Source organism: Mustela nigripes, chromosome 17 (assembly GCF_022355385.1).
Source record: "Mustela nigripes isolate SB6536 chromosome 17, MUSNIG.SB6536, whole genome shotgun sequence".
Classification (NCBI taxonomy): Eukaryota; Metazoa; Chordata; class Mammalia; order Carnivora; family Mustelidae; genus Mustela; species Mustela nigripes.
This window is the reverse complement of record NC_081573.1, coordinates 30,400,524-30,427,529: the sequence shown is the minus strand read 5'-3', so window position 1 is coordinate 30,427,529 and position 27,006 is coordinate 30,400,524. Positions and strand designations below refer to the sequence as shown.

The window sequence follows — 27,006 nt, the reverse complement described above, 5'->3', positions numbered from 1 at the left end:
ATCGAAGGAACTAAACGATAGCCAGGACATCAGGGTGGCTCAGTGTGTTAAGCGTCTGACTCTGCTCAGGTCATGACCCCAGGGTCCTGGGATCGAGTCCTGCATTGGGCTCCTTGCTCAGCAGAGAGCCTGCTTTTCCCTCTGCCTGCTGCTCTCCCTGGTTGTCCTTTCACACTCTCTCGCTCTCTCTGGCAAATTTAATAAGTAAATAAAACCTTTGGAGAAAAAAAAACCTAAAAACTAAAAGACAACCTACTGAATGGAAGAAGATGTCTACAAATAACATAACCACTAAAGGGTTAGTACCCAATATACATAAAAAAAACTTTTAAAACTCGACACCCAAAAAACAAATAATCCAATTAAAAAATGGGTGGAAGATATGACAGACGTTTCTCCAAAGAAGACATCCAGATGGCCAACAGACACATGAAAAGATGTTCGACATCACTGATCATCAGGGAAACGCAAAGCAAAACTACAATGAGATATTACCTCACACCTGCCAGAATGGCTAAAATCAACAACACAAGAAACAAGTGTTGACAAGAATGTGGGAAAAAAAAAAAACCCTCTTGCACTGCTGGTGGGAATACAAGCTGGTACAGCCACTATGGAAAGCAATATGGAGATTCCTCAAAAAATTAAAATTAGAACTATCCTATGAGCCAATAATCACACTACTGGACAGTTACCCAAAAAATACAAAAACACTAATTCACGATATATGCACCATGTATGTACATGTTTACACGGTATTTACAGCACCATCAATAGCCAAATTATGGAAACAGCCCAAGTGCCCACAGATAAATGGATAAAGAAGATGTGGTAGAGGAGCACTTGGCTGGCTCAGTCAGAATAGCATGAAATTCTTAATCTCCAGGTCACAAGTTCAAGCCCCACACTGGGCATGGAGGTTACTCCAAAAAAAAAAAAAAAAAAAAAAAGATGTGGTGTAGCTATACAATGGAATGTTTTTCAGCCAGTAAAAAGAGCAAAATCTTGCCATTTGCAACAACATGGATGAGCTAGAGAGTGTAATGCTAAGCAGAACATAAGTCAGTCGGAAAAAAAAAATACTGTATGATTTCACTCATGTGTGGAATTTAACAAAACAAAAGAAAAAAGGGAAAAAAAACCAGACAAACCATAAAACAGACTCTGAAGTACCGAGAACAAACAGATGGTTACCAGAGGGGAAGTTGGGGGTGCGGGGGTAAAACAGGTAAAGGGGATTAAGAGCACATTTATCATAATATACAGAATTACTGAATTACAGGGCACCTGGGTAGCTCAGTGGGTTAAAGCCTCTGCCTTCGGCTCAGGTCATGATCCCAGAGTCCTGAAATCAAGCTCTCGGCTCAGAGGGAGCCTGCTTCCTCCTCCTCTCTCTGCCTGCTTCTCTGCCTATAAATAAATAAAATCTTTAAAAAAAAAAACAAGGGGCGCCTGGGTGGCTCAGTGGTTAAGCCGCTGCCTTCGGCTCAGGTCATGATCTCAGGGTCCTGGGATCGAGTCCCGCATCGGGCTCTCTGCTCAGCAGGGAGCCTGCTTCCTCCTCTCTCTCTCTCTGCCTGCCTCTCTGCCTACTTGTGATTTCTCTCTGTCAAATAAATAAATAAAATCTTTAAAAAATAAATAAATAAATAAATAAATAAATAAAAATAAAAATTAAAAAAAAAACAAGAATTACTGAATTACTACACTGCACACCTGAAACTAATATAACACTGTGTTAACCAAACTGGAATTAGTAAAAAGAACAGGTCTAATATTTCTGAACAACTTCTAAAGGAGTCTCAGGTCTCTCATAAGGATACATCCTGGGAAGTCTACCATGCTGAAGCTGCTCATGGGGGACCTGGCACCTGTTCGGGGCATCAGACATGCTCACAGGAATCTGAAGATTGGCTACTTCAGCCAGCACCATGTGGAGCAGCTGGACCTGAATGTCAGCGCAGTGGAACTGCTGGCCCGCAGGTTTCCCGGGCGGCCTGAGGAGGAGTATCGTCACCAGCTCGGCCGGTATGGCATCTCTGGAGAACTGGCTGTGCGCCCTGTTGCCAGCTTGTCCGGAGGCCAGAAGAGCCGGGTAGCCTTTGCTCAGATGACCATGCCCTGCCCCATATCTTGGGAATTCCATGACCCCAAGATGAGGTTAAACAATCTTGGAAGGAATTCCAATGACGTCCATAGGACGGTACACGCTCCTTGCTCCATGATAAAACTTACCACTCTACTGTTTCCTTTCATGGAAAGGCAGTCAGTTCCAAGGAACTAAATCTGCCATATTTTTCCGCCTGCCCCTAGTCCCCTGTATGCTACCTGGCACTTAACCAGATTTCTGATCTGAACCACAGAACACAGAAAATAGGCATTCAAACCACTGAACCACTGAATGAATAGTCATTCAAAATGGTTTGAATGACTATTTTCTCAGTTCTCCCAAGAGCAGTACATAGTTTATACCATTTGGGATGCACAGAAGTCAGTAGAACCCCGAGTTGAGAAAATCTGTCCAGTTGGACAGCTGATGTCCATGTACCAAAGGAATATCCTGAACATAGCCTAAAATATCTACAGGGATCAGATAGGTGGTAACTTTGGTGCCGATGACATGATGGTGGTAACAACTACTTTTATTTTTAATATGGGCCACGAATGTTCTAGATGCTTTCCATATATTTCACTTAATCCTCAAATGAGCCTAAATATCACAATTTTATAGGTGAAGAACATAAGGTTCAGGGCAATGAAGCCGCTTGCCCCAAACACTGACGGAGCAGGACTTGAATGCAAGGTACTAGCTCACAAGCCCCATACTCTGACCTGCTAAGGGGCAAAGCTGGAGAGTGGCAAATGGAAAGTCCATTTCCCCCTCTCAAGGGGCAGCCACTCTTCGGCTCCAGTGAGTGCAGGACAAGCCCAGTGTTGCCAGAGTCTCGTTTTACCAGAAAGCTAGACAGATTTTTATCTCTACTCTGTATCAGAAAATAATTCAGAAAACTCTCAAACATAGTTTGGGCCAAGGAAAACACATCTACAGGCAGGACGAATATGTGAGTTGTAAATGTGTGATCTCTAATCTAGCCCCGTGTTTCTGCAAAAATATACATGCCAGAAATGCATAATGTGATTCTTCTCATCAGGAAGTATCAAGACAAATAAGAATACTGGGAGAGCATACAAAACAAACAGCCTATACTCATCCCAAATGTCAACAATGCCTTATTCATCCCAAATGTCAATGTCATGAAAGAAAGCATAAGAAACCAAATTAAGTAGACCAGATTAAAGGAGGTTAAAAGATACCAAACACATGACAATTACAGGTGATGTGTGGTCCTAGAATTGAACCTGGGCTAAGGGGGGGAGAAAAAAGCTATAAAAGATATCCTTAGGGCAATTAGCAAAATTTACATATGGACTTTGGAATAAGAGTATTTTATCAATGTTATTTTTTTTGAACATGACAACTGACTGTGTTTCTATACAACAAAGTGTCCTTGTTCTTAGGAAATAAATACTGAAGTATTCAGGAGTAAAAGAACATTAAGATGTCTCCAACTTCCTCTGTAATGGTTCATTGAAAAAATAATAGGGGCGCCTGGGTGGCTCAGTGAGTTTAGCCTCTGACTTCAGCTCAGGTCATGACCCCAGGGTCCTGGGATCGAGCCCCCGCATCGGGGGCTCTTTGCTCGGTGGGGAGCTTGTTTCTCCCTCTCCCTCTGCCACTTCCTGGTTCATGCTCACTCGCTCTCAAATAAATAAAATCTCTAAAAACAATAGTAATAATAATAATGGTTCATGTGTGGATATATAGGAAGAGAGAAAGCAAAAAAACAAATGTGGCAATGTGTTAACAAGTTGTGCACCTGCACGGTAGGCCTGTGAGGGCTCTCTGTGCTACTCTTGCTGCTCTTTTATGCATTTTAAATTATTTTCAAACAACAAACGAGGTCATCTGTGAAAAGCAAAAACATGGGGGCAACCCTGTATCAGTAGAGGGCCCTTTGGACAACAGCACAGATTCCAAGCTGTAAATACTGTGTCCCTGGTAGGGGCCAAACCTCATCACACTGGATCCTCACAGGAATGCACACTAGAAGCCTCGCTTGACGCCATTTTCTGGCTGGAGAAACTGAAGCATGGGCTGCCAACCGTCCATCCCAACGGCAAGGAAATTTTAAAGGCCATGGTTCCCACTGGGGCCACCAAATACTGATCGGGACCATGCTACTGTATGTCTTACAAGAAAAACTCATTTTAAAAATGCATGAATATGCTTTGGTGCATTCCTAGGCTTTAACACAGATTAAATAAACGTGATCTGGAAAAGCTAAATAATATTTAGTTCAGCCTTTGCATTCACCCACCGGACTTGGACGCTGTATAAAAATCTACAGCCTAAGCAATCACAAGAAAAAAAACCACAATCTAAGTTATTTCAAAGAGAAAAGAAAAACCAAAAGTAATATTTACCCATTATGGGGATGATCGAGTTTAATTTGAAAAGCAAACAAGAAATCTTTGTGACCTTGGGATAGGTAACGATTTCACAGATAGAACACAAAAAGCATTAATCATAAAAAGCAATATCAATAAATTAGACCTTTATCAAAATTAAGTACTTTTGCTCTTCAAAAAACCATTTAGCAAACTAAAAGACTGGAAAACTATGTTCTCAGTACATACCATCGACAAAGAACTGACACTTAGAAAATACAAACAACTCATAACACTTACTATTAAGAAGAAAACCAGCTCAAAAGATGGGCAGAAGATTTGTACAGACACCTCACAAAAACAAATAGATACATGGTCAATAAACACAAGACAAACTCACCATCATTACACGTTAGGGAAATAAAAATCAAAGCCACAAGGAGCGCCCCCTGGGTTGGTTAAGCACCTGCCTTCTGCTCTGGTCATGATCCCAGGGTCCTAAGATGGAGCTCAGTGTCTGGCTCTTTGCTCAGCAGGCAGCCTACTTCTCCCTCTCCCTCAGCCCTCCCGCTCTCTCCCCGCTCATGCTCTCTCTCACATACTCACTTTATCCCAAATAAATAAAATCTTTAAAAAAAAAATTTTAAAGCCACTATGAGATATACTTCACACCGTCGAAGATGGCTAAAATCTAAAAGATAGTAACAGGAGATGACACGTATGTGAAGAAATTGAAACCCTGGGGCGCCTGGGTGGCTCAGTGGGTTAAGCCTCTGCCTTCGGTTCAGGTCATGATCTCAGGATCCTGGGATCCAGCCCCACATCAGGCTCTCTGCTCAGCAAGGAGCCTGCTTCCCACCACCCCACCGCTCCCTGGCCTGCCTTTCTGTCTACTTGTGATCTCTGTCTCTGTGTCAAATAAATAAATAAAATCTTAAAAAAAAAAAAAAGACAGAAAGAAATTGGAACCCTCAAGCATTGCTGGTGGAAACAAAATGGCGCACCCACACTGGAAAACAATGTCTTAGTCCATTCTTAACAAAATACCACAGACTATGTGGCTTATAAACAGCAGAAATGTGTTACTCATAGTTCTGAAGGCTGGAAGTCCAAGAAATTGGTACCAGCATGGTCGGGTTCTAGGGAGGATTCTCTTCCACGCTAAAGACTCCAAACTTCTGTGTCCTCGCATAAGAGATGCAGAAGAGATGAGAAGCTCTCTCAGGCCTTTTTCATAAAGGCCCTAATCCCATTCCTAATCACCTAATCACTTCCAAAAGGCCCTACCTCCCAATACCATGACCTTGGGGATTAGGGTTTCAACAGAAAAATCTGGGAAGGACTCAAACCTTCAGACCAAAGAAACAGTACAGCAGTCTCTTAAAATGTTAAATACAGGGGCACCTGGGTGGCCTAGTGGGTTAGGCCTCTGCCTTCGGCTCAGGTCATGACCTCAGGGTCCTAGGATTGAGCCCAGCATGGAGCCCCACATCGGGCTCTGCTCAGCGGGGAGCCTGCATCCCCCTCTCTCTCTGCCTGCCTCTCTGCCTACTTGTGATCTCTGTCTGTCAAATAAATAAAATCTTTAAAAAAAAAAAAAAAAAAAGGTTAAATACAGATTTACCACATGACCAGCAATTCCACTCCTCGGCCTCTACCCAAGAGAAAGGAAAATACGTGTCCATACGAAAAGGAGAATATGAATGTTCACAGCAGCATTTTTAATAATAGCCAAAAAGTATAAAAAACCCATATATCCATCAATTGGTGAATGGATTAAATAAAAGATGGTATATTCATACATTGGAATATGATACTATTTAATAATAAACACAAAAGATCAACATATTGTCTGACTCCATTTACATAAAATCTCCAGAAAAGGCAACTTTGGAGAACAGAGAATGATCTGTGGCTGCCTAGGGACAAGAGGTGGAATGGAGAATAACCTACAAAGGAATATACATCGTCTTTGGGAGATGATGGAAATGTTCCAAAATGAAATTATGGTGATTATTGCACAACTCTGTGAATATTTCGGAAATCACTGAATTGTACCCTTAAAAGAGGTGTGTTTTATAGTGCATAAGTTATACGTCCAAAGCTTTTTAAAAAAAATACTCAGCTTCATTAGTCGTCACTGAGATGCAAATTAAAGCCACGAGGAGATACCACTACATAGCCACTAGAATGGCTAAAATTTTAAAGACTGACAATACTAAATATCAGTGGGGACATGGAACAACTAGAATTCTCATACACAGCTGTGGAAGATATAAAATGGTGTACTGGGTATGAATAACATCCCCCGAGATGATATGTCCAATCTTAACCCATGGTTGTTGTAAATGTGATCTTATTTGGAAAAAGGGTCTTTGTAGATGTAATTACACTGAGCATCCTGAGATTAAGATCATCCTGGATTTAGGGTAAGCCCTAAATATAACGACCAGTGTCTTTACTAGAGAAAGGAGAGGGAAATTTGACACATACACACAAAACACTGAGAAGGTGGCCATGGGAACACAGAAGCCAACTGGTTTGCTGCCCAAACCAAGAAGTACCAGAAGCTAAAAGAAGCAAGGAAGGATTCTCCCCCTAGAGCCTGCAGAGAGACCATGACCTGTGAAACCCTTGCGTCCAGACTTACCTTTAGAACTCAGAGAGAATAAATGTCTGTTGTTTTAAGACACCAAGTTCATGGGAACTTGCTCAGGCAGCCCTAGGAAACTAATGCAAGTGGCAGAATCACTTTGGCAGTTTCTGACATAGAACTGAGCAATTGGATTCCTGAGTGCTTATCCGAGAGAAACAAAGACAAAGACTTATACGTGAATGGTCATAGCAGCTTTTTTACATAATCAGCCCCAAACCAGAAACAATCCAAATGTACTTCAGCAACAGGTGAATGAATTAACAATATGTGGTAAAACCATACAGTAAATCATCACTCAGCAATAAAAAGGAAAGAACTACTGATACACAGAACAACATGAATGAATCTCAAAAATCTCAAAAATGCTGAGTGGAAGTAGACAGACTCAACAGTACACACAGTTTGTTTCCATTATATGAAATCCTAGAAAATACAGACTCGTCTACAGTAACAGAAAACATTATTGATGGCTGCTTCGGAGCCAAGGTGGGGGAGACACTGACCGCAAATCAAGAAGAAATTTCTAGAAGGGATTGAGAGGTTCTCTATGTCAACTATGATGGTGGTGTCACAAGTGTATACACCTGTCACAACTTGTCAAACTGTACACTATAAATGTGTGCAAATTATTGTACATAAATTATTCCTCAATAAAGTCAATTAGAAAATAAGAAAGTTCATGAATAACTGACCATTTTCTGTTTAACCTTTAAAACTTAATTGCCTATACTTTGTTCTAACCAGTAACATGTTCATATGCAAATTTAAATAAGTATCAAAGGAATTCTTTAAAGTAAAGAGGAAGATAACTTGCTCTACCAATTCAATGTGTTTCACATGTTGAAAGTGGAAAAAAGCTTTAAGTCAGAAGACCTAGTTCTGAGTCCTAGTTCCACACAGCAACTAAGTGGCCTTGGGCAAGTCATGATTTCCTCAAGCCTTGGTTTCCACTCCATTAATGTGATGACATTCTATCTCACAGGCAAAGGGTAAGGTTGCAGTAGAGTAAAAGCTCCTTTGCACAGGGATTCTATCTTAGTTTAAGTCATAATTCCAGTGTCTAGCAAATAATAGATGCTCAATAAATCAACAGAATGAGTAACATAAACATAAAGCTAAAACATACACAATGCCATTGGCTGACATTCATCTCTTTCTCAGCACTGTTGTAGACTAATTCAGAAGGATCCTCTCCTCTCTGAATCCGTCTTTAATATACTGTCCATACCACAGGCGGACTCTAGCATGAAAACTTCAGGTCCCTGGTGAAACCTCGTTATAACTCGGGTCATTATAGGACAGATTTTGTATATGTATTTTTTTAAGATTTCATGTATTTATTTGAGAGAGAGTGAGAGCAAGCAAGATCACAGAAAAAGAGGGAGAAGCAGACTCACAACTGAACAGAGCCTGATGCAGGGATCGATCCCAGGACCCCAACACCATGACCCGAGCTAAAGGCAGATGCTTAACCAACTGTGCCCACCCACAGACACCCCCAGATTTTATATTTTAAATCCACAGAAGTACTGCCCGAAGACAAACTCACTTGCACGATTCTAAATTCTACAAGCGCAAGAACTGTGTCTGTTTTAGTTCCCATTGGTCCTTACTTCTAATATTTGCCTAATATAGAGTAGACAATACAGCAGCACGGGTAAAGGCTATGTAACCAGATAAGGCAGGAAAGAGGGCCTTTTAAGAAGGACAAAGTGGCTGACGGGTAGAGAGCAGGGAAAGTGTCATGTCTCATGAGGCTGTAGGAACACGCAGGGTCCAAACCATGCAAGACATTGCAGGCCATGTGAAGTCTTCTCTTTCTCGGAAGAGCAACAGAACATCATGGAAGATTTTTAAACAGGTGGTTGGCGGGGGAGGGGGGGCGGACATCATTAGATTTGCACTTTGAAAAGACCACTCTCCATAGTGTGCAAGGGACTGGTTGTGTGGAAGAAAGAGGACAAGAGAGTTGTTAGGGTGAAGAATAAGAGTGGACCAATACAGAGACTATTGCAACATCCATTAAAGAGATAATGGAAACTTGGTCCAAGGTGGTGGAGACAGAAAAAATGGACATGTCACAGACATGTGTAAACAAACCAACAGAACTTGATTTGGGAAGTGAGAGGAAAACACTCAATTCTTCTGAACCTTAAGTCTTCAGCTGTAAAACAGGACTGTTATTACCCCATCTGCATAATATCTATCTGCTATGGTAACAACATGAAATACTATAAATTTTACCAACTTAACGTAGATCCTGAGATGTAATAAATGCTTTAAAAAAAAAAAAAAAAAAGGAAGTCACCGTAGATCTTATTATTGCCACCTATGCAACAGCAACTATCAGAAGCGAAACTCCAAAGGTGGAAAACGGGATTGTAGTTAGATTCATCTCCTCTGTGCTGAAGACACAGATCACAACAGGCAGCCACTGAGACAATTGTTCCCAATAAACACATCTGACCGCACAGATACTTCATCTGAACTAATCTCAGTCCTAGGAAACCCTTACTAAGAGAAAGAACATCTGTGATGATCACAGTCCGGTAAACTGAGGCATCAGGGTAGCTACTACAAAGACCAAGAAAAGCAGGGAAAGGAAATGGGTGTCGTGACTCTCACCGGTGAGCAGATCCAACACGACTAGGCCCGCATCCTGACCAGCATGAATGTGTATCCCCCAATGTCTCTGGTTCCCTTACTGACAAGGCCCTGTCATCCCCTGGCTTAAGACTGTGCGTTCGCTGGCCATGCAACCAAACCCTTCCAGCTCCCGGTCCCTAGCTACAAGTACACGAAGGATCCCAGACCGCGGAGAGGCCGACATACCTTAGCTTCGCGCTCTCGTTCCTCGGCGGTCGGGGTCCGCTTCATGCTGCCGCTACAGCCGTCTTCGCCACTGCTAGCCGCGTAGATCCCCCTCCCTGGACCCCGCCTCCTGCTTGTAGTTCTCTCGGCATCCTGCTCCCGTCCAGCGCCGTTCTCCGTCAGATCCACGAGAACTACCATTCCCAAGATGCAAGGCGGCGAAGCCGAGAGCGCCTCGGGGTTTGGGGCAAGAGAATTTCCCAGGGCCGAAATCTACGCAGCGAGCGGGCGGGTGAGAGCAGGAGCAAAACTACATTTCCCAGAAGGCAACGGAGACTGCCATGTTTTTCCCGTGCTCCTCTCCGCCAGGCGCCCAACACGCCGTCGGCGCTATAGCAACGGTAGCTAGCCGCGGGGAGAGAGTGGCGGTGAGTACTCCGGGGGAGTCAAGGGGCGCGGAGGTGGCCCACCCTCTACGTGCAGCACGGGTCGGGGTCCTGGGGTCTGCCCTATGTCCGAGAGAAGGCCTTAGAGTTCTGCTCGCGTGAAAAGCAGCCCGACACGAGACACCACATACCCAGGCCTGAATCACAGCCCGCCCATTATCCCCACGCCCAGCACCGGTTTGAAATTTTACATCCTACCCTGAAACCCTGGGTGATGAGAGTTGATGATCATTGCCGTGCCTATCCAAGTACCTCAAGTAGAAGGGCACATAAACCCAGTTCTTTCATTAGCCCTGGTTTAAGAGTTGGTTGGTGGACCCTTAAGCCTCCCGAATGGCCTATTGTTTGCTTAATTATTTACAATTATTTGTTTATCGTCTGGTTACCCCCATAGGCTATTAACCACATAAACACGGAGTTCCTGTTGACCGTGTTAGTCTCAATGCCAGGTATTCATTTAATCGTGAAGTAAATATTAATCTTGGTGCCTGCCTTGCCCTCAGACACTGTTTCCTACCGCTGTGAACAGGACTGATACCCGCCCCGAGATGCTTATACCTTATTAGTGGAGACGAAGTAGAAATGAGCTAGTGAACAGATAAGAAATTTTAGGTAATGATGATTGCTACGACGGAAATAAACAGTGATGAATTTGGGAGGAAGAGTACTCTGACAGCGGGTGATCAGGGAAAGCATCTCTGAGGAAGGGACATTTGAGCTGAACCCCAGAGGATGCGGAGCCAGCTGATGCGAAGGCTTTGAGCAAGGCGAGGGTTCCATGGCTTTGAGGAACCTAAAGGAGTGTTGAGTGAGCATGGTGAGCAAGGAGGGATAACATTAGTTGATGACGAAGATCTGTGACAGCATTGCACAGGGTTTGTTCATCTCAGCGCTCTTAACATTTGGAGCCACATAATTCTTTGTTGAGGTTCCTGTGCACTGCAGGACATTTAACTTCGTCTCTGGCCTCTAGATGCCAGTAACACTGCCTTCCACCTTCCCAATCAAGACAATCAAAAATATGACCAGACAACCCCTACTTAAATGTGTGACCTTGGACAAGTTACCAAAGCTGCCTCTTGGGTTTTTTTGTTTTTGTTTTTGTTTCTTTTTTTCATTTGTAAGGTAAGAATCATTTGAGTAACAACCTCATAGGGATATTGTGAGATACTTGATTAATGCACGTTAACGGAGCACTTAGAAGAGCCCCGGCACATTTTAGTAAGCATTCAGTAAATGTTAATCCCACTACCATTATCATAAAAGCTACTGTAACTCTATCATGGCGGAGTTACCATTTTCACAAGTGTCTTGTGTTTAAACTGCTTGATGATTTGGTTCCTAAAACTGATCATTCCTGTAGCAGTGTTGCCAAAAGAAGTAAAAAGTGATCCCTCAAGTATATGTCTGTTCGTTGTTTAATGCCACAGCTGAATGCAGTGATTCTCCACCTTTGACAAGTTATAATAAAGGTTAGGATCACTTTCTCTAAAGATATTGCATATACACATAGATGCATACAAGATCTTAAAAACCATCTCTTGGGTCTACACACCCTCAAGCTCCATGGATTCCATTCATTCAGCAACTATTTAGCGAATGCCTGCTATGTGCCAAGCTCTGTGTTGGCCTCTGAGAATACCATACAGAGGTGTACAAGACAAACTGGGTATTCTCTTGGACTTTACATTCTAGGCCCAACATTCTAAAGATTGAGAAGCTCTGCCTTAGGGCACCTTCACTTTGTTTGCATTTGGCTCTTGGGGTGGTTTGAAATAAAATATAAACTCTTTTTTTTTCCATATCTTAGACATGCACAGACCATTTATATCCGCATACAAAACTGAGTTACTGTGGTGCATCTCTGAAGAATAGAAACTGTAAAGATGCCAGAATTAACTGGACAGCTTGTATGTTGAGGTAGGAAGCCCTGGGACTAGGCCTCATGGCAACAAAGAAAGGACAGAACAAAAACAAATTCAGCTGGTCAGTTTATGAAACATCTTTCACAAAACTGAGACCTACCCACTCATTTGTACACCAAGTTAAAAATTAATATTCAAGTAATACTGATATTCCAGGCAAATGTGCTAACTGCTTTTGATTTACCATCTCACTCTTAGAATAACTCTATAAGATACCTCTTCTCCATTTTTAAAGTTAAGGAAATGTGGCAACTGGCTAAGTTTTCAGTAGAGCACGTGACTTTTGATCTTGGGTCCAAGAGTTTGTGTTGGGGGTAGAGTTTACTTTAAAATATATATATATATTGGGGAGCCTGGGTGGCTCAGTGGGTTAAGCCTCTGCCCTTCAGCTCAGGTCATGATCTTGGGGTCCTGGGATTGAGCCCCACAACAGCTCCCTGCTCAGTGGGGAGCCTGCTTCCCCCTCTCTCTGCCTGGCTCTCTGCCTACTTGTGATCTCTGTCTGTCAAATAAATAAAATCTTTAAAAATAAAAAATAATGTGTGTGTGTGTGTGTGTGTGTGTGTATGAAAAGTAAAATGACTTTTTCAAAAAAAAAATTAAGGAACTGAAACTCAGCAAGATTAGGTGACTTGACTAGCTAATAAACAATAGAACAAGCATTTGAATCAGGTTTTTCGACTAGGTTTTTTCCAAGATACCTGCTTGCTTTGGGGGATAAAAGGGAGTAGGATGGAGAAGAAGTATTTCTTAAATTTGGGGTAATTGTTTTTGTTCAGATCAAGAAATTAAAAAAGAAGGAAGAATGATAATCTTACCTCATTTCTTAAGCAAACTATAGGAAACTATATACTTAAACTATAGGAAATTTATTGTTGAAAGGAACACTGATTGAATGTAGTATTAAAAAGAGAAGCTTTCCCCCTTCTTCAAGCAGCACATGTGGGCAATAGATGTCTGTTAGAATCATAATGCTTTATTCATTTTATTTGGTTCTTTCCATTGCATAGTTAACATTATATGTTGGAAGGATTTTATTTGAATTTTCTTTTCTCCACAGACAGGCCATGTCTCGTCCCACTGATGAGACGGCAGGAGACCTGCCTGTGAAAGATATAGGTCTAAACCTCTCTGGAATGGGAGGGTTACAAGGTATGGCCAGCTGTTATTTATTATCGTTATGAACTTTGATCAGTAACTTCTTTTCTTTTAATTTAAAGTATTTCTGATATCCTTACAAACGAAGCCATTTAAGTAACTATATAGCTCTTGATTGGACTAAACAGGAACATGGAGAATTTAGAACAACATATGGTATTTTACTGCATGCATCAATTATCAACAGCTCATAGAAAATGTAAAATCCCCCTCTGTTCTGATAAAGAATTGTTATAAATCATCTTTTTAAAATTCCACACATGAGTAGAAACTACACAGAGAGTATCAAGCCTCCAAACTGAATTGCCTGGTTTAAATCACATTCACCATTAAAATTTTTCTTTATGTTTAAATTTTATAGGGGAGGAAATGCCGTATTTAAAAATTTTTGCCTTTCAAGTAGAGTATCTCAAAATGGTTTGTTTATCCAAGTGATACTGACTTTGTTTTATCAAATTAATATACATTAAAGGTTTCCTTTATCCTTTTATCACTTAGCGGTTACCCTAGAGCTAAAATATCACTTTCAAATTGAGAATGAGAAGCACTGCTTTGAGGAACAATTCAGAGTGTAGAGCTGTGTTTTTGTTTGTGTATACAACGTGTCAGCTCTGCTGTCATGCTACTGCATTTGTCATTAAGACGGCTGTTTTATAAAATATATTCCACTAAGGTGTCTTACTACCACCGTTAATTAGAACAATTCAACTGGCAACCTTGAACTACTACAGAAAGGTGGTCAATGCATTGTTCATTGAAAATGATAAATTTGACTATACAGGTTTTATTTTTGAACGTAAAAAGTATGTGTTAGCTTTGCTTTAGATCTTTGGTGGAGTACCAGGTATTCACATACAAATAAATGTTAATTGTATAAAGCTGTTTATTCGAAATTGCTACCTTAAGTTAAATTCTTGCCCTCAGTAACCCATCATAGGGGCTTTAACCTTTGTCCATTTCTTGATTCTTTTGGATGATGATTGCAAATTAGTGACATGGAAAATACTAAATTTAAGCATATGTAAAAAATCATATACACAGGCTAAAAGGTATGAAAGTCATTTAAAAATATATAAGAAAGGTTATAAATGATTTGTGAAGGTTTGTTGTTTGTACTTGCAAATTTTACAGTTTATTTTCTAGAACCCAGAACCCATACATAGCTCTGAAAAATATTTTATGTTCACCAAATTATTGTTAAAACTCTTACCTCTGTTAAAAAATAAAAACAACTTTTAGATAATCTGACTTTTAATTTGCTTTTTTCAACATTGAACATATAAGTTGAAAGGTCTTATTGAATCAGAGTTCCATCTTACATTCTTAAAGAATGGTTATTTAAATACCATTTTGAATAGATACTGTTATTACTCAAATCCTTAGTATTGCATGTAAACTTTTAATAGAAAAGATTATTGTTCTGTCTGATCGGTGATATAAACAAGGCTATAACATTTTCTAAAACAATCTTATTTGTGGGTCACAAAGTAGAATAGATGAGTGCATCGGAGATTATATTAATATCAACAGTTACAATTTTTAGAGACTATTTTAAGTAATCCCACTACTAATTAACTTGGCATTTTTACAGAAACTTCAACAACACGGACAATGAGGTCTCGCCAGGCAGTGTCACGTATCAGTCGTGAGGAACTGGAAGACAGATTTTTGCGTCTGCATGATGAGAACATTTTGCTTAAACAGCATGCCCGCAAGCAAGAGGATAAAATTAAAAGGTTATGATAAAAAGCTTTTAGCTTTTTCTCCTGACACTGTAAAGTTTGGAGGATATGCTTTTTTGCAAACTTAATTGAAAACTCCACCTGGAATCTTTTTTGGAACAAGGCAGGTTGTAAATAAATACAATTTTTAAAAATGGAAAATCTTACAAACTAGAATAATAAACCAAAAAGATGATGAGTGTTTATTATGTCTGAAGTTGCTATTTGAAAGAAAGATCTAATAGCGAAGAGTGCCATGAGTATAGCATGTCTATAAATAATTTCTGGTTTAATATTTATAGTGTAATAAGCAAATGGCCAAAGCATCTGTTTTTTAAATGCCTTAGTTTAAAATGAAATTTTGGTAAAGTAATTAGCTAGTCTAACTTGTTAGAATGCATGTTCCATTAAGTTTTGGAGTTTACTAATGAAAACATCACTTCAATATCTGGAACATATTTAACTTAGCTTGGATGGGTCTAGAATCTCTATTTCATAGAGTTCCTACTGTTTCTGAAGAAACATTGTCCCTTGATTTGTGTGCATAAAATTTTTGCTGGGATAACTTCTTAAGAGTAGATAGTCTTTCATTCCTTCTTGTTCAGAAACACTTTGACTATCTTCTGAATGTGCGGCATTAAAAACAAAAACGTACCTTCCCATTTGTAAGCTTCAACAAGCCTGGATTCATATTCATGTTCTAGGTTAAACGAAAAGCTGAGATAGCTATGGAAGAAAGAAGATAGGGGGGTCAGGCGGGAGTGGGGGCTTAGAATGCATCCTAAAGGGGTGATTCTAGTTTAGTTTCCACTCGGTGGACTTTGTTTTAATGACCCACTGACCTGCTGTGTTTTGGGGCTTTTACTTTGAGTTCATTTTTGAGTCAGGATAGTGTCTTTTTTCAAAACCTATGACTCACTTGCCTGATTCCTTTTCTGATCAGTAACACACACGTGTCCTATCAGAATGAGGAATGTATGCTATGACCACTAAACAATTTTTTTTCCTTTGTAAGCCTAATTGGTCAGTAAAATAATTGAATTCACAACCTTGACCTCATTAGTAATTTGTCCTAGCCAGAAAATAAAAAACAACCTAATAATGAGCCATGTAGTTTAATGAAAAAAGGACTCGGCTAGGAGTCAAGCTGTATGCATGTGTTCTATTATTTCTCTGCCACTAGCCTATGGTATTACGTTCAAGCCATTTAACCTCCTGGGATGTTATTTTACTTAGCCCTGAGAGTAATAATCTAATGACAACTGTGACCCAAAGCTCTAAAATCTTGAATTTCACACTACAGACACTACCTAGAGGAACGTGTAGAACTGCTCTTTTTGTTTTTTTTTTAATATTTTATTTTTTTATTTGACAGAGAGAGGTCACAAGTAGGCAGAGCAAGGGGGAAGCAGGCTCCCTGCTGAACAGAGAGCAGGATGTGGAGCTCAATCCCAGGATCCTGAGATCATGACCTGAGCTGAAGGCAGAGGCTTTAATTTAACCCACTGAGCCACCCAGGTGCCCCCCCCTCTTTTTTTTTAAAGTAATCTCTGCACCCAACATGGGGCTCGAACTTACAACTCCAAGATCAAGAGTTGCATCTCTACCGACTGAGCCAGCCAGGTGCCTCAGAACTGCTTTGAAATTTAGCCTTAAGGTATAATTAGTATCACATTCGTATAAATGTAGATCTGATAAACCACCTTTTTAAATTGGTACTCAAACTTTACCAGATCACATATAATGCATTAATACTACAAAATAACCACATCAAACAATTGAAAATTATTGCTTTTACTAGACAAATAGAATCTTGTTTCTTGACAAAAAGTTTCCTGGAACATCCTTGAAGGAATTTAAAACCACTCTACTGATGTACTTTCCTTTCCTTAAAAATTTGGGTCATTTATGATTCTCCACATATTGATTGCTTTTTTATATTAAACCTGTGTCTTGAATGTGATCTCTATCGCCGTGAAAGTCTCTCTATAACAAAAGATTCAGATGTTTAGGTTGACATCTCATTTAGATGGCAACCATATTTCTATGGCAAAACCGTCGGGGGGTGGGGTAAGGATCCTTAACTCATTAAAGAGCTAGATAGAGTGTGTGGCTCTGCTGGGCTTATGATACCTGCCCAAATTTCCCCATGATATATCATTCTGTGGATTAGGTGGAAAAGGAACTAATCCATTGATTATTTTACTAGGGTGTTTGTGGTCCTCTTGGATCTTGGTTTTTATTATCCTATATCCCTTATAAAGCATGTTTAATGGATTTGCCTCAAGGGAAAGAGAAAACAATCTTAACTGATTATGTTATGCATATTTCTCCCTGATGCCACATGCTGTAGGCCGAGTAGCCAGAAGTGTAGATAGACGTGTATTACTACCGCTTTTACAGAGGACTCCGCTTAGGGCAAAAAAGCGTTGTTCTATGACATCCCAAAGCCATTAAGGATTTTTTTATTTCACTTTTGTTCTCTTAAGTAAAAGCTTCTGTCCATAACCATGCTAAAATAAAGCAAACCCCGTTTAAAGAAAAATGAAGTGAGTTTTTATTTTCAATCTCCGTCTGGCTCTTTATAAAAATAGATTCACTGTAAACTAGAATCAGCTATTGAAGATGTGCGACCAATTTTGTAAAGTCTTGAACTTGTGTCTCTCATCAAAGCCACCTTTTCTTTCTTGTCCTGCCAAGATTTTTCCATTCACTGTCAGGCATGTTTTCCGTACGTGTATATTACATCACCCCCATGTGCCCTTTCTGTCTTTTGTTCTGTCTAACCAGTTTTTATCAAACTTAAAAGACTGAAAGGTATAAACTCTTAAGATATCAAAAGCACAACTTGTGTCTAAATTTAAAGGTAGCATTAAAATAATACTTCCTGCATCTGAGTGTTTTCTACCATTAAACATGAACATTTCTCAGGCACTAAGCGTCACATTTCAGTTTCTCTGAATTTTTCACTGGGCTCTTTATCTGTGTGTACCTATGCATCCTAACATTTTTGTACTTGTAATATGTCTTAATCTTAGAGAACCTGAAAACAGTTCACCTAAAACATATCATCTAAATGCTGCAGTCTTAACACACTTTTCAAAAGTTGTAGCTTACTGTGGCCCGCATCTCTAACCCAACACATCCACAATCTGTAGCTACATTTAAGTGCATACAGCATTCCTACATAAGGTCATGCGTTAAAAATTGCATTTGAGGAACATATGGAGTAAATATGTGTCCTCTCTTTACTAACCTTAAATGATAAGCCTTAGGAAACTGTTATTTGTCAGTGCTATAAAGCAGATTGTTGCCCAGTGGTTTCAATTATCATCAAAGGATTCTTCACAGGCAGTAATAGTTACATCAAAACCTGAAATTTATTATTCAGGTTCTGCACTGAAGTCCTCACAGTGATTATGTTCCTTTCAACAGAATGCATTTTATGCTGACTTCTCACATTCCTTTTCATCTTTTTATTATTTCCCTAGAATGGCCACCAAGTTAATACGGCTAGTTAATGACAAGAAAAGATATGAGCGGGTTGGTGGCGGCCCCAAGCGGCTGGGACGAGATGTGGAAATGGAAGAAATGATGGAGCAGCTGCAGGAGAAAGTTCATGAGCTTGAAAGACAGAATGAAGTCCTCAAGAACAGACTCATTTCAGCCAAACAGCAACTTCAAATCCAGGGTCACAGGCAAACGCCGTATAATTATGTGCAATCTCGTGTTAACACTGGGCGTCGAAAAGCGCATGAAAATGCAGGCTTACAGGCATGCCCCAGGAAAGGTAAAATAAGCTTATATTAAATCCTGAATGTCAGTCTTTTAGTAGGCTGTCTTACACACACGCACACACAGTATTTCTGTATTTCGCATGTTTTTAAGTACCTTTAGAAATAGAAAAATAGTTTTTTGACTTGCATTTTGATAAAATGTTAATATTAACATGAGAACTATTTGTTGAGTAAAACAGTGAATGTAATTATCTATCCTGATAGGAGAGACGTGTGTGAAACTATATAAAATAGTGTAATTTGAGTTGGTTTTCTGTATTGCAGACAGAAATTACATTGACTCAGGCAAATAGGGAAACCAGCTAATTTGCTTTTTACAATCATACTTTCTGTTTTGAATGATCACACTTAATTTCTTTGTCAAAAGACCCCTTATAAAATTTGCAGAATTGCTTAAATTTCTCATTGTGTGTAAGCAGTGTGACTGTGCAATGCACACATAACTAAGGGTTTAAAAAGTTGTGTTCTTGCTCCTCTACATACTCCCTGGTAACCTCAGACAAGTCATCTAATGATTCTGAACTTGCTTCTTCCATGCGAAATAAAAGGATTTAAGCAACTGACCCTAAAGATCTCCTCCATCTCCAAAAATGATCATAGATCAATCACTTTCCCCATTTTGAGAGTGAATCACCTAAAACCTACCCACACAAAGCAGTTCAGTTGCATAGATGAAACTTAATATAGAAAGAACATGAATCTTTCTAATAAAAATTCCCAGTTCTCCCCACCATGGACAAACTTTATTTATAATGAGGCGAAAAATCAATCAATAGTTTCAGTAACTTTTTTAAAATTTCAATTACTAGGGAAGGAAATAAAATTGTAGCTGCGATTGATGTTCATTTGGAACATGCTTCACATAAAGACCCAACATTTTGAGGGACACAAAAAGTCATGTAAAACTTTCAATTCATCAAGGAGGACAAAAAAAATGCCATATAGACCGAAAAGGAGAAAATTTTCTTGTATTTTTTTTCTCCAAGCCAAAATATTGACCCTATCTCTTCCTTAGGCAGAGTTCCCTTGAAGTCAGTAAGGCCTCCACAGAGGCAAGAGGCAGCTGCAAGATGAAAGCACTCAGCTATGCCTAGCTTGTGAGATTGGCAATAGACTTTGATATAACCAAAGCAATCACTATGCATTATAAATTAGAAAATGCCCTGCTGCTAATTAACTTTCTCCTTGGAAGAGAGCACTTGACATCTCAGAGCCTCGTTTTTCCCATCTGTAAAATGGAGTGATAACACCAGATGAGAAAAAAAAGTCAAAAGATGGCAACTCCACGGTAGTATATTTTATCTTTCAAAAGTTGCTTACCCTCTCTCAGCCTTTGTTGGGTCATCTGTGACTAAAGCAGGGCAAGACGATTTGTATGGCTTGTAAGATCTTTTATACTAAACAAAGAAGCAATGCCCAAATGGTAGGTTAACCTGACAAACTAATATACTGCTATGAATAGCCGTTTGAATGGATGAGTCTGGTGGAAGTTTCCTCCTATAGGGAAAAAGAAAAAAAGAGCCACAGAGAAGCACAGCCTTTCAAATGTGACTACAGAGTTTAAATTTCTCCTGGTGTTTATATACTCTTAGTAATTCAGACCTTTCTCAGGGCTTGGTACAGAGTCCAAGGCGTAGAGCTTTACAGAGCACTACATAGTGATGAATACTTTGTCAGCCATTACCTTTCTGAGTAAACTTGAGGCACCATCATCGGGGTTGATGCCTTAGTAATCTTAACAGTCTCTTCAAGACCGTCACCTTTGGATCTGGAAGTTACGCCATGCTTGTCAGAAGTATCACAGCGTAGGGTGGCTAGGTGAGAACACTAGACTCGCCCTGGCTACAGGCACTCTTGCCCCTAAGCTGCTGAACACATACTCCCATTTTCTATATGTGCCTGGTCAAGAGAAAGAATGGGAAGTACTGGTTTGAGATGTGATCGTTACAATGTGGAAACAATCCTTATAGTGAGGAACCAGTAGAACAAAGATTCTTACAACTGTGTATGGTACACAGTAAGTTTTAAGATTACTTTAAGGATAAGTAGATTCTTTTTTTAAACTTCGCTAGTGATGTTTAGTTTTTCCATAATTTATGTACGAAAAGCTTAAGAATTAGCATTACTGCCAAAATTGGCAAATTTTAACACAGTAAACTATTTTAATGGTTTTAGGCAGAGCCTTTTCTGGTCTTTAAAATGGGCTATAATAGAGAAAATTTTGGAAACAGCAAACAATAGTTCTATTCTAATTAAAAATAAACTTTCTTAAAAGAATGTACTTTATCTGTATCTTATATCTGAGATGATGCTCCATTAGAAATCTGAATTATTTGTCATACTTTATCTACCTTAAGCTCTAGTAATTTATTTTGTAAGTGTAAACAAGTAATTAAAATTATGTCTCATTTTTAACAATGGGAGTAGACTTGTAAAAAATGCACCTATTTTTATAAGAAAAATATTTTAAGGGCAGCAGCAAAATGTTTTATTTAAAGGAATCTCATTGGTGATCCCTTTTTTAATTGCCTTTGTTTAAATAGGGATTTTCTTATTGAGATGGAAGAAACCAAAGTATAGGAAACATTTTGACTTACACTTACAGTATCTGTGATTTACGCAAATGAAGACAAGGTTCAATACATAAGGTCAAGGAATGTGAATGACTAAAAAAAATCTTTTTAAAACTATATCAAAAATACTAAAAAAAAAAAATCAAGATTTTAAAATATTTTTCTTTCATACTTTAGCTTATATTATAAAACCCTGAATTTAGTTTTTTCAGAAATAAATTTAGATGCTCTACATCTAAGTTGAACCAAATTATTTCTAGGTCATTTGGTTTCCATAGTAGAAGTTGTTTAATGGGCAATACCTGCTGCTCTGTACATTTAATGCCAGCGGTAATTCCTTTGGCAATGGATTTCTGATTCTCTGTACTATAGAACACGTATCTCTCAGTACTTAAGAAATTTTCGTCTATTGTACATTTCTTCATGATAGCAAATCAAGAGTCCTGCTTTCCCAATTCACTTTTATAATCTTACTGATTGACTTTTAGGTATTAGATTCCAAGATGTCGATGTAGCAGAAACTCTACAACCCATGCTTACAAAATATGGCAACAATTTACTTGAAGAAGCCAAAGGAGAAATAAGAAATTTGTATGTATTCTTTTTGTGGTCATTTTAGAGCTTTGTTTATTGATCATGTCTTTTTTGATCCCTCCCTTTTTCTTTATTTTAAACACGATTTGTTTATGTACAAATAATTTGATCCACTAAATATATCTAGATCTGTGGGGTAAGAACAGATATTATATAACATGTTTCCAATAAAATGAGGAAAATGAGCAACTTAACCAACTATATCAGTGGAGAGGTTCATAGAATAGTCTTCTATATTATAATTTTCTCCCCAAACAAATGGCATAAAGCCCAGTCATTTATAATAGTGTAAGCTTTAGGGGCAACATTTCCATTCTCAGAAAAATTACAGGTAAATTTTTTTTTTTTAGATCCTGAATTAATTAGCCTTTTTGTGGTTAAAAATAAAAGAGAGAGAGAATTAGAGGGAGTGGCTTAAAAGTTTGGAGTTATCAAATACATATGGATTTCAGATTTTGTTACTGATACTACATTCTTCATCATAGTATTTTTTCAAAAGTTACTTCTGCCACATTTAGCTTACTTCCCCAGTTAATCAAAGCCTCATGGTTTGAGTGTCTGTGAATCACACAAATGAAGATAAGGTTCCATCTTACCTACAGGCCTTCACCTGGATCATCAAAAAGTAACAATTCTGAATGAGGAAAGAAAACATGAAATCACATCATGGTTTAGACAGTTGCTTAAGAATAGTAAAGACTTCAAATTACTTCTTTTGAATATTTTATTTTTATTTGTATTTTATTTAGTTACTTGACAGAGAGAAAGCACAAGCTGGCTGAGTAGCAGGCAGAGGGAGAGGGAGAAGCAAGCTCCCTGCTGAGTAAGGAGCCTGACATGGGGTTTGATCCCAGGATCCTGGGATCAGGACCTGAGACGGTGAAGGCAGTTGCTTAAGCAACTGAGCCACCGTGGAGCATCTGAATATTTTAAATACCAGTTACAGCAATAACTAGCCTGCAAAGGAATAAAACCAAAAGACTAAACCCAATCTTGTTCCCTGCTAATCAGCTGAAAAAACAGGGTTCATAGGAGTTTTCTGAGGCTCATTACACTGGGATGCTGCCAGACATGGTAGAGATAAATAAATACAAGCAAAAAAACATCTGTTACGTTTTGCAAATCCTTGCTCTCTCTAAAGTGTTAAATTGCGTAGTCTAGGCAGATGTACACAGGAAAGACCAAAAGTGTATAAATTATCTGAAGATGGGCAAATTGTGGAGTACATAGTAGGTAGCCAATAAATACTGAATTGAATTGAATTGAAGTCCAGGTTATCATCTAAGACATTATTGTATAAAAAAGGAGTATTTTGAATAATTCCATATGCACTTCTAAATCGTCCCATTTAATCTGCTATTCACTATATGCAGAGGCACTTAAGCTAAAAATGTTTAACTTCTACTTGCTCTTTATTGTGAAGAACTTTCTTTATACTGATCTGAATATTGCCGGTTTTTCCTCAACCTACAAATTCTTGTAAAGGTTCTTTATTTCAGAGAAAATGTTATTCAGTCACAGAGAGGCCAGATAGAAGAGTTAGAGCACTTGGCTGAGATCCTGAAAACTCAGTTGAGAAGAAAAGAAAATGAAATTGAGTTATCTCTTCTTCAGCTTCGAGAACAGCAGGCTACAGATCAAAGGTATGTTAAAACAGAAATATCACTTTGATAAGGTCAAAATTAGTTTAAAATACTTTATCATGTGCCATAGAAGGGTAAGTCTTGTCTATTTTAAAAAATCATGTTTTCACTTAACATTCCTCATATAAGCCTCCTCTAGACCTACTAACTGCTCTCAACAGCCCGGGGGGAAGGGCATTTTCCCCATCCTACTCTGCCTCCTCTTGTTTCCCCCACTCATCTGTCCATTTGTTTCACTTACCATAACTGTAGAAGTTCTGATGTCATTTGGTTGCACCTACCAAAGGAAATATACATAGCAAGGATCGTGCTGTTGACACATCTTGCCATATAATCCATCCAGCCTCATATAATTTTTTTTTTCAAATTTAAACAAATTCCATAACATATTACCAGGTTTTTTAGTCCCAAAAAGATGTTTGTTATCTCTCCTAATATTCAAAATTTGCCTCAAATTCTGTTGACTATTGTGGGTGCTGAGGGGGCCCTTCAGCAGTCTCCTTGCTGCCTCTTCATTTTTGATGTACTGGATTTTCTCTCCCATCCTCCTCGTGTCGTTTTTGCTTCCTAATACTTTTGGTTCCTAATACATCTCCCCTGTTTTATACTTCCACACTGTGTTTCCAACAAGACTTTATCTTCTTACCATATTCTTCCTCAAATCATTCTCCTCATTCCTTCCTTTTTTTCTTTCCCTTTGTTTCCCTTCTATTTGTTTTCTTGGACCAAGGATACCCAGAAGTAGAGGGAGTGCCACATTAAATGGCCAGGTATCGGGACGCCTGGGTGGCTCAGTGGGTTAAGCTGTTGCCTTCGGCTCAGGTCATGATCTCAGGGTCCTGGGATCGAGTCCCACATCGGGCTCTCTGCTCAGCAGGGAGCCTGCTTCCCTCTCTCTCTGCCTGCCTCTCCATCTACTTGTGATTTCTCTCTGTCAAATAAATAAATAAAATCTTTAAAAAAAAAAAAAATGGCCAGGTATCCGGCACTTTGCTTAAACAATCATTAACATGTTCCGAATCTTGTTTCACTTCCCTTCACCTTTATTTTCTTCAGTTAATTAGCCCCAAGCAGATAAGATGTCATCTCTCCCAGGAATACTCTCGTATATATCTCTGATAGGCAATTTTTTTTAACGTAACACCATGCCATTATCGCACCTAACAAAATTAACGGTAGTTCCTTGATACCCTCTAATAACCAGTCTATATTCAGAATTCCCTGAACGTGTCTTCTCCTGTTTGTTTAAAATGGAATTCAAATGAGGTCTACACATTGCATTTGACATCTCTTATGTCTCTTATTTCTCTCTTAATGTTTTTTAAACCAGACCTAGATCCTCTATTTATTTTTCCTCTCTCCAGTTTATATGATATGATGCTTATGTGGCTAAGTTCTCATGTAGAAAAACCAGTATGATTTTCTAGTTTCTCATTTCGGATTCAGAGTTTAATCCTCCTTTAACAAACTAACCTGCCGTGGTAATGTTTGAAAAAACTAGGAAAGATGCATCACATGAGACTTGTTTTAAGAACAATAAAATGAGGAGTGCCTGGGTGACTCAGTGGTTAAGGCCTCTGCCTTCGACTCAGGTCATGATCTTGGGGTCCTGGGATCAAGCCCCGCATCGGGCTCTCTGCTCGATGGGGAGCCTGCTTCCCCCCTCTCTCCGCCTGCCTTTTTGCCTGCTTGTGATCTCTCTGTCAAATAAATATATAAAAAATCTTAAAAAATAAAAAAATTTTAAAAAAGAACAATAAAATGGGCTGAAAATACATAAGAAGCTTTATATTTCAAAGATTCAAAAGATTAGTATTATCTCTGATTATATGTAAAATTAAATTATATAATGAAATCCTGTATATTTAGTGATATTTATATATCCTTCTAAGAGCAAGGCAAAAGAAACATGAATATTTTTGAGAATTCTATTAGGCAATACAATTTGAACCAGCTTGAATACCTAAGAGTCTCTGTTCCCGTAGGAAGAAGAACTGATTAGACTTGGTCTTGGAAAACCAAGACACGATTCCTTCTGAGGAACAATGCGACAGAACCAGACCCCAAAACTCAATATGACCTTAATAAATTGCTAACAGCCATATTTAAGATATTACCTAGATATAAAAACTCTATACTTAAACCAAGCCCAAGCTTAGAGCCTACCCCATCACCTTTACTCCATGGCTGAGGACATGGTTATCAGAGATTACTTTCTCTGTTATATTTCTTGAATTCCCAAAGAGTAAGATGGACACTGTGTTGGCCATTGCCTCCTCCATAGGAATATGATCATCTAGGAACTGGAATATTCAGTGATCATTAAAAGATAGATCCAAAAGTCCTTAAATCCAGGACTAGAACAGCAGAAGAAATGGAGCGACAGATAGGTATGTGTGGTTTCTCCTATAAATACTGCCAGCAAGAGACACCAACATATACACTTCAACAAGTTTATCTTAAAAACTAAACTAAACCCTCCTTAGGAAACTGGATTATTCACTCGATAGCAATCTCTTTTGTCAGGAATTAGAAGTAAGAGAAAGTGAGTATTATAGGTAAGGGAACTTCTGTTGCAGAGGCCAAAGAAATAAACCAATTTGTATCCTACCTCACTGATTTTATAATATTGAAAATCGCATGTTACTTGCTTAGAAAGGAAAGGTACCTTTAGTAAATAGCATATTGTTCCTTGAAATACAGTTGTAGAAAACTGAAGAAATGACTTCCAATAAAGGTCTTTAAGTCTTTTTTTTCTTGTATGTTTACACATAGCTCAAAATTTTATATGTAACAGCAAATTTTTGAGACTAATGGAAAACTGTTGAAAAAAAGCTGGGGAGAATATAAAACTTGGTATAATTTACTGTAAAGAAAAATCACAAAATGGAAAACATATTTAACTTCTCTTTCATGGATGCATTATTTCAAATTTGAAATTCTAGAAGTCTGATCAGGATGTTGGGCTCCTTGTTCTCAAACATGAACCTAACATAGTCGTAATCTTCAGAGTGCGGTGCTCGATATTTATGGCAAAGAGCCTTTTCATAGAATATTACAGAAACTCTTCAGAGTATGTGTTTAATAGACCAGTTTGGTTTGGCATCAACTTGACATAAACTTTTGGTTATCCAAAGCCCTTAATTGCTTTGAAGTAAAAGCCCAGTGCTGTTCTTTTTTATTAAAATCATGTTTTTTCCTGTTATTGTGGTCTATTTTGGAAGACTGAGTTG

General features: G+C 38.8%; 2 protein-coding genes across 5 annotated transcripts in view; one reads left to right on the top strand and one right to left on the bottom strand.

Moving 5' to 3' along the window:
- The window catches only part of FTO (FTO alpha-ketoglutarate dependent dioxygenase), a 373,847-nt gene extending 363,715 nt beyond the window's left edge, over nt 1–10,132 (bottom strand). For 2 of the 3 annotated variants that reach the window (XM_059382693.1, XM_059382691.1), the window contains exon 1: nt 9,938–10,132. In XM_059382693.1, the coding sequence (XP_059238676.1) occupies nt 9,938–10,117 (180 nt within the window). In that variant the 5' untranslated portion in view covers nt 10,118–10,132. The remainder of the gene's footprint in view (nt 1–9,937) is intronic. The other variant, XM_059382694.1, reaches the window with a different exon arrangement.
- A 41-nt stretch (nt 10,133–10,173) lies between these two features.
- Nucleotides 10,174–27,006, top strand: part of RPGRIP1L (RPGRIP1 like) — a 95,198-nt gene continuing 78,365 nt past the window's right edge. The window contains exons 1-7 of one of the 2 annotated variants that reach the window (XM_059382689.1): nt 10,174–10,344; nt 12,173–12,282; nt 13,348–13,439; nt 15,037–15,181; nt 18,658–18,956; nt 22,025–22,127; nt 23,630–23,773. In XM_059382689.1, the coding sequence (XP_059238672.1) occupies nt 10,258–10,344; nt 12,173–12,282; nt 13,348–13,439; nt 15,037–15,181; nt 18,658–18,956; nt 22,025–22,127; nt 23,630–23,773 (980 nt within the window). In that variant the 5' untranslated portion in view covers nt 10,174–10,257. The remainder of the gene's footprint in view (nt 10,345–12,172; nt 12,283–13,347; nt 13,440–15,036; nt 15,182–18,657; nt 18,957–22,024; nt 22,128–23,629; nt 23,774–27,006) is intronic. The other variant, XM_059382690.1, reaches the window with a different exon arrangement.